General features: G+C 17.8%; 1 protein-coding gene across 1 annotated transcript; it reads left to right on the top strand.

Annotated features, from left to right (window-relative positions):
• Positions 1-1975: 1975 nt before the first annotated feature.
• Positions 1976-2933, top strand: MKS88_000146 (uncharacterized protein; the record flags this gene model as incomplete). Its single annotated transcript, XM_067214494.1, has 2 exons — positions 1976-2062; positions 2193-2933. The coding sequence occupies 2 exons, from the start codon at positions 1976-1978 to the stop codon at positions 2931-2933; spliced, it is 828 nt and encodes a 275-aa protein (XP_067075879.1).
• Between the last annotated feature and the right edge of the window lie 5016 nt (positions 2934-7949).

Below are 7949 nucleotides of genomic sequence, written 5' to 3'. Positions count from 1 at the left end.
TAAAGAATATTTTTATATTAGTAAAGAAATTTTTAATATTATGGATATTCTTTAATATCATTAGTGACTTTCATAATAAACATAAGAATAAATGCTTATATTTTTTTTCAATTCCACTACATATACGTGTATGTACTTATTCTAAAATGTAAAAAAAAATAAGTTTTTATTTTATTTGTGAATTTGAATGTTTGAAATATTTTTAATTTTTAATATGTTAATTCAAATAAATAAAATATTATGGTTTCATATTAAAAATATCTGTATATATAAGAAACGTTTTAAGAAAATTATATATTTGTACGTTAAAATTAATATATAATAGTACAATTAATACTCTTTTATTGAATTAATTCATTAATTTATATTTTAAATATAAAAAGTGACACTTTATATTTTATCTCGTTTTCCATTATGAAATTAATATTTTTTGAGATTATTATTAAAATGCATTATCTTTTAAAATTAAAAATAAACATAATATGTTTTGTAAAAAATGAAAAAGTGAATATATTTATGGTATTTATGATTTTTTTTTTTTTAAATGTACTTCAAATTTAATTGTTTTTGTTTTGTTCAAAATTTATTAAATTTGTCGTTGGAATATCATTATATTTTTAACATATGAATAAAAGAATATATTATATAGAATTTGTATGGTAATTTTTTGATCACATTTTAATTTTATAATTTTAATTCCTTGGATTACAGCTTTCGTGAGGAAGCAATAATTAAATAGGTAATTTTTATTGCTATAAGTATTATTAAAAAAGGAATTTTTATTTATTTGTATTCACTATTTTATATAAATCTATATAATATTATTAGTGACAACATATATATGTAAATGACAAAACAAATTATAATATATTAGCCGAAAAATTGTCAATAATATGTTATATAATAACATATTTTGTAAAATTATTTATTTACACAATTTTGTGTATGATTTAAATATTATAACCAGCATATAATTATATTGAGTAAAAATATATCATTTGGAATATTTTTAAACTGTGGAATTTTAAAAAACATTATAACCTCATTGTAATGTGTTGTTCTTTTTTCTATAATACATTAATATTTCTTAAACTATATATGTTTATGTAAAAAATAAAAATATTAAGCTGATAAATTTAGTAAATTTTCATTTAGAAATAAATTTATAAATTAAGATTAATTTAAAATTTTTTTTAAATATTATTTAATAATAAAAAATATGTCGTAATTTACTTTTTAAATATATATTTTTTTATTGATTGAATAGTATGTTATACATTGAGGATGCAGTATATATTATAAGCAATAATTTAGTGTACCTACTTAAATGACAAATAAAGAATATGATGTATTTTATAAAACATGAAAAGTTGTACAAATTATTGAATACATTATTAATTATTACAATTATTATATAGTTATAATAATTAATATTACATAACAATAGTAACTAATTTTTTTCAAATATAAAGTCTTATAAATTAGAAATAATATTAGGAAAACATAAGTAAAATTGTAAATTGTTTTCATTATACATAAATCATAGAAATACATCTATATTCTATACATTTTATGCTGTAAATATACTGGAAATTTTGAAATTTTATTATAAGTTATATTTTTTTTTTACCATGAAAAATTTTTTTTAAAAATACATCTGATAACTATATTATATTAAATAATAAACTTACCTATTTTGAATAATTGTAAATAAATTTAAATTATCGTACTTTAATTAAAGTTATTTTTTTATATAAATATAAATTTTAAAAATTCACAAAACATATTAAAATGTATATTATTTGTTCCGCATTGTAAAATGCATTTTATATATATATATATTATTATCATTCTATGAAAATATAATAAGAAGAAATTTTAAAAGTATATGTAGTATTCTATATCATTGTATGCATAATACGTAATTATAATTATAATACATTCTGAATATATTAAAATATTTAAAACTTCTAGGATGGAACAAAAAATTAAGTTGTTCTTATTTATTAAAATTTCATTGTTTATGCTTTTAACATGGATACGTAATTTCTGCGACGACATAGTATAATAATATTATTCAAAAAAATTTGTATTATTAATTTTATTATTGTTTATTTCAATTAATTCGTTTTTTTAGAATGACATTATTTGTCTGTTTAAATAAAGAATATTTATTTTTTTACTTTTTTTAGAAAACTTTTAATAAATATATGGATAAAAAGTACAAACCTGGTAGAACAATAAATGCAAGAAGTTATCGATTGCTATCGAAATGTAAACAAGATAAGGATATAAATATTTCAGTGATAAAAGAAGGGATGTCAAATAATGGATTTAACAGAAAAAAAAATATATGTAATAATGTAAAAGAAAACACTGAAAGACACAGACATTCACACAAAGGTTCATTATATTTTGAGGGGTACAGTAAAAAAACTCAGAAAAATCAATATAGTATACTTAAAACGAAAAAGTATTCCTATTTTGAAAAACAAATATTCAGAGAACTTGATTATAAAGATAGCCTTAAAAACTACAAGATAATTAATTATAAAGAATATGAAAAATTAATACGTAGGAAACGAGGAATAAAAATTGTTTTAATTTCACTACTTATATTGTTATTGATAATACCCATATTAGATTTTTCATTAAAGCATTTTTTACAAAAAGATTTGTTGGAGTTATCAGGGTTGTTAACCGTAAATATCCCTTTAAATAACTCGAATGGTGGCCCTTTAGAAGGACATATTACGCCGTTGTTCACTTTCATTAATTTAGATCATTCTACAATAAGTTTGGTATCGAATATTTTTTTATATTGTTTACCTATCTTTATATTAGTTATCATATTTATATTAGGGATGGTTTATTACTATAGAAAAGTTATAAAATATGAAAATATCAAGTTTAGAAAAAAATCACATGAATAAAAAGTAATATGTATCTTTTTGAAAAATGGTATTTAGTAGGTAGAAAAATATAATTAGTAATAAACTTAAGTAAAATAATTACTTAATACATTATATAAATACGTCTAAACATGCTTGTATTTTTTATAGAAATCAGTAATAATATATGTTCTCAGCTTTTTTTTGTAAATAGAATTTTTGATATTTTCTTACTTCTCCACTTGTATTTTAATGGAAGACTTCAACTTTATTAAATATTTTGACACTATACATATGTTTTTGAATTAAAATATATCTCATGAAAAATATATATATTTGAATTAAAATTGATGTATAATTGAATAATTGATATAATATAATTAATGTTAATTTCTATTTGACTAAAATTTTTTTGCTTTACATTTTTTATCTAGGTCTATTCTAAAATGATTATTACTTTAGGTTATTAAAAAAATATAATATTATTGTTAAATTGACAATAGATAGGTCTGTTTTTTCTTTAAATAAATGTATATAAATAATTTTTTTTACAGAGGTAAGGATATATTTAATTTTTCACTAAAGATGTCTTCATATTTATTCCATAGATTACACTTTATATGAAATATGTCATAAAAAGTAAAAATTGTGAAAATCATTTAAACAGACTTCTGGTACTTTTTAAATCACATAAGTGTGACATCATACGTATATAATAAAATAATATACTTTTTAATTATAGATTATATAATATTACTTACTAACCTTAAGATTTAATATAATTACAATTTAATGAGATAAAAACAATTATTATATTATTATTGCTCCTAATTGTAGTGTTAATTTAAATTTGTTAAAATGAATTAATCGTGTATTATACTGAAATTAAAGAATATGTTACGATTTAACAGCTATTTGTTTTTTCTAAGTTATTCAAAAATTAAATAAATTAATTAACTTTAATAACATATAAATAGGCAATACAAAAAATTATTTTCTTCATCTTTTGTTAATAGAGTATTTATATAATTGCAATATGATCCTGTAATAATATAAATTATCATATGGTATAATTAAAATATATATATACTTTTTACGTTAATGCAATAGTAAGTAGATATTTATTTACATTTTTTTTAATATTAATATGTCTACAATTATATTGAGAAATTAATTTATATCATTTAAAGTGTTATAGAGAAAGTATCGTCAGTATTATTAGTAATACTTTCAAACTAATAATGAAATATTTTTAATAAAATATTAGAAAAAAAAAGTAGCACTTTCTTAAATATAATTCATCTATGAGTATTTGAATTTTAGAATTGGAATTAAGAGTTTATTATTTATGTTATATCTATGAAATATTCACTAATCACTTTGGTAATTTAATTTTTAGTAGAATGTGTTTTTAAGGGATTATTATTTTTGAGCATCATTATACTGCACCAATAAATAATAGGAATATTATATCTATTAAACTATAATTATACATACATAATTATGATTTAAACCTGTTTTATAAGGATTTATAAATATTTATGAAAAACATAATTTGATGACAAAAAATATTATGTTTATATTCTTGATAGAATTAAACAAATGAATTATTAAATATAATTACAAAATAAAGGAGAAATGGAAAAAATAATTAAGAACAATGAACATAGCGTAGAATACATTAGAACATGAACAAATTAACATTTTAATTTTAATGCATTATATAGAATTCATTATTTTTTCTATTTTATTTCTTAACATACATGTTACAAGCTTCGTTTGTACCAATATTTAAGAGGTATCCCAATTTTCATGTAAAAACCTCTGTTTAATTATTTAAAATATATATCGTTGAATAAATAAAAGCGTACAAAAGATAGTGAATGTGAATTATTATGAATTTTACAATATGTATAATGTAATTGAATAATATATTGTTATATCACCTTTTTCAACTTTAATGATTAGAAAAAAAAATATCTTAACCGTAATAATTGTTTTCTTTTTTTGAAATTTATTAAATTTATTTTTTTAATTTATAAAATGTTGAAATAAAGCTTATACAATATATATTTTTTTCTTTATCAGTAATAATATATTTTTTAAAATAATAATATATTATTATCATTATTATCTTTATTGTAAATAAAAAAAAAGTAAAATTTATAAGATATATGATAATTTTCTCATTATAAGAAATATTTATATTATTTGTAAATAATATCTGCTTATATTTTCTGAAAAAATAAGTCATGAACAGAATATATTACAATAAAAATAGGCAAATTTTTATAAATTAATTCATAAAAAAAATTAGTAAATTCTTTATATTCGCAAGAAATTTTCAAGATCTTTTTATATATAATATATTTAAATTTTTTTTGCTACCATCTATTTTAAGAAAATATGGATATATATTTTTTTTAGAAATTATTGAATTGCGAATTATATTTTTATACTAAATGGATTATTATCTTTTTATTTATTATTATATTAATATATCTATCTGTATATATTTATATACATTTTTGAAAAATATAATTTATGTATGGAAATTAAGAATTTTTAATCATTTCTTTAAAAAAATATCTTTTGTATTCGGATTTAGATAAAAAACATAATATCGTAGAATTGTTATACAAGAATATAACGATCATTAATGTATTACTTTCAAGTGTATACATAAATTCATATATTATTTTTTGTAAATATGTATTTTATTTTATTAATTTACATTAGCTCTTAAATGAAGATATTTTTTTGTATAGATATTAATAGGCACTTTATGTAATCAAAAATATTTTTCATAACTTCTCATTCCTTTTCTATTATTTTCATTGTCATTTAATTAATATTAATCAACTATAACAAGAAATAGAGCATAAAATATGGATAAAATTAATATATGTTCTTGGTAACATAAAATGTCATAATTATCTATTGAATATATATTAATAGACGTATTTTCCATGTTATATATTCTCTTAAATAAATGAGAAATTTTTATGACTTATTTAATAATTTTTGATTTTCCTTTATTTTATCTATTGTTCAATTTTCGCGTATTATTAAATTTTTTTTTTTTTTTTGGCACACATAAATAAAGAAAAAATTTCCATATTAATACTATTAAAAAATTAGCTTAAATATTTTAAATATTCATTATTTAAATTTATTAAAATAATTTTAATAATAATTTATTTTTATAGTAACTCTATGTATAAATTATATTAAAACCTTTTTAATAATATGTTACATTTGTAAAATTTAATATATGTTATAACTGCAACATTCAATTTATTACAGTTAATGCAAAATAGGTAAAAAATAATAATATAAATAGTTTCTTCTATAAATTGCAGTATTTAAAATTTAGTTATCATTTATACCGTTGCATATATATGATGACATTTAAAAAGTAAACCATGATAAAAATTCTTAAGTCTGTCAATTTTGTTAAAATTCTTGAATTTACCCTTTTAATTTGGATATTCCATTATAACAATAATGAGGTATTATAATAATATATCATATTTAATTTTTAAGAATAATATTTTCTTAGTACGGAAATATATAATATACAAAATATTAATTGTATACTTTTTTTTTTTTAGAATAACAGTTATGTGTCATTGGATGAGAAGTAAAATACGATAATGTGTCATTTATATTTAGGACATAATTGTATACTAATAGAGGAATCGGTGGGTGTAAAATCTTATGAAGATACATCAGTTAATAGGCACAGTAAAAACTTATTAGAAGTTAGGAAAAATGTATCTAATAATGACAAAGATATCGTCTCAAAAACGAGGAATTAATAAAAATTCATTAAATAAGAAGAAACCGATAAAACATCTACGAATAAAAAACATTCTTTAGTTAATACTGTAGATAATTTTTTGAAAAAAAAATATTCAATTAATTAGATTCCAAAGATAAAATTACAAATAACCCTAAAATTAATAGAAATATTGCAAAAGGAATAATATACAGAAAGATAGCTTTAATGTTTATTCCAACGTCTTTACTTTTATTAACAGAATTCGCACCTTAGATATTTTTCATTGTAACAATTTATGATACTAACTGGTCAAATACTCTAAACAAATTAGAATCTCTTGTATAGAGAAATTTAGTATTTTTCTGTTTTATGATTTTCTTAATTATAATGGGAATTATTTATTATTTGATGAAAAAGGTAAAATATGAATGATAAAGGCAAAAAACTCTAAAATTTGCTATAAACAGTTAAGTTATTTAGTAAGAAAAACTTTTAATTTAAAAGAATAAGATATATAATATCGTTAAAAATATAACATGCAGTTAATTTTTAGAATATCTCCAATTTTTACATAACTATTTTGATATAAAATATAAAAATACTTATTGCTGTTCTTTAGTATGTTTAAATGATTTATTTTTTAAATTAGTATATTAAATATATGGTTGTTGTTAATTTAATATTTTGGCATAATTTTTGTGTGTATTTAAGGGTATTTGCATGGGGAACAAATGATTGTACAATGAAATATTTATAATAAGGTACATTTCATATTATTAGTTAATTTAGTAGAAATATTCTCATTGTTGACACGAAATAGTGGCATCTATTTTGTTTTCATTCTTTTGCTTTATTTTGTATCAATATAATTATTTCATGATAAAATTAATAAAAAAGACTGTTTATATTAATTGTTAGTATCTTTTTTATTATGCAATATAAAGAAATGTGCATATATCTTTTTTTTTTAATAGGTAAATTTAATATTTATTATAGTGTTATAATAAATGTATTGTGATACCTACCTACTACAAACACGATTTGAGTATGTTTAAAATTCTAAATAATTTAAATGTATAATAATAACTATATAAAAAAATAATATTGTATTTAAGAATTATCTATATATAGAAAATTATCAGTTATAGAATTAATAAAGCTTTACGACTAAACTAAGGAATTATGTTCAATTTATGATTTTATATATAACCATAAGAAATGGTTAGATACAAACCTGTTTTACAGGTAATTCACAGTTACACATAATAAAAAAA

This window comes from Plasmodium brasilianum (genome assembly GCF_023973825.1).
Source record: "Plasmodium brasilianum strain Bolivian I chromosome Unknown PB_00_03, whole genome shotgun sequence".
In the NCBI taxonomy this organism is placed as follows: Eukaryota; Apicomplexa; class Aconoidasida; order Haemosporida; family Plasmodiidae; genus Plasmodium; species Plasmodium brasilianum.
This window is presented reverse-complemented; position numbering and strand designations above follow the sequence as displayed.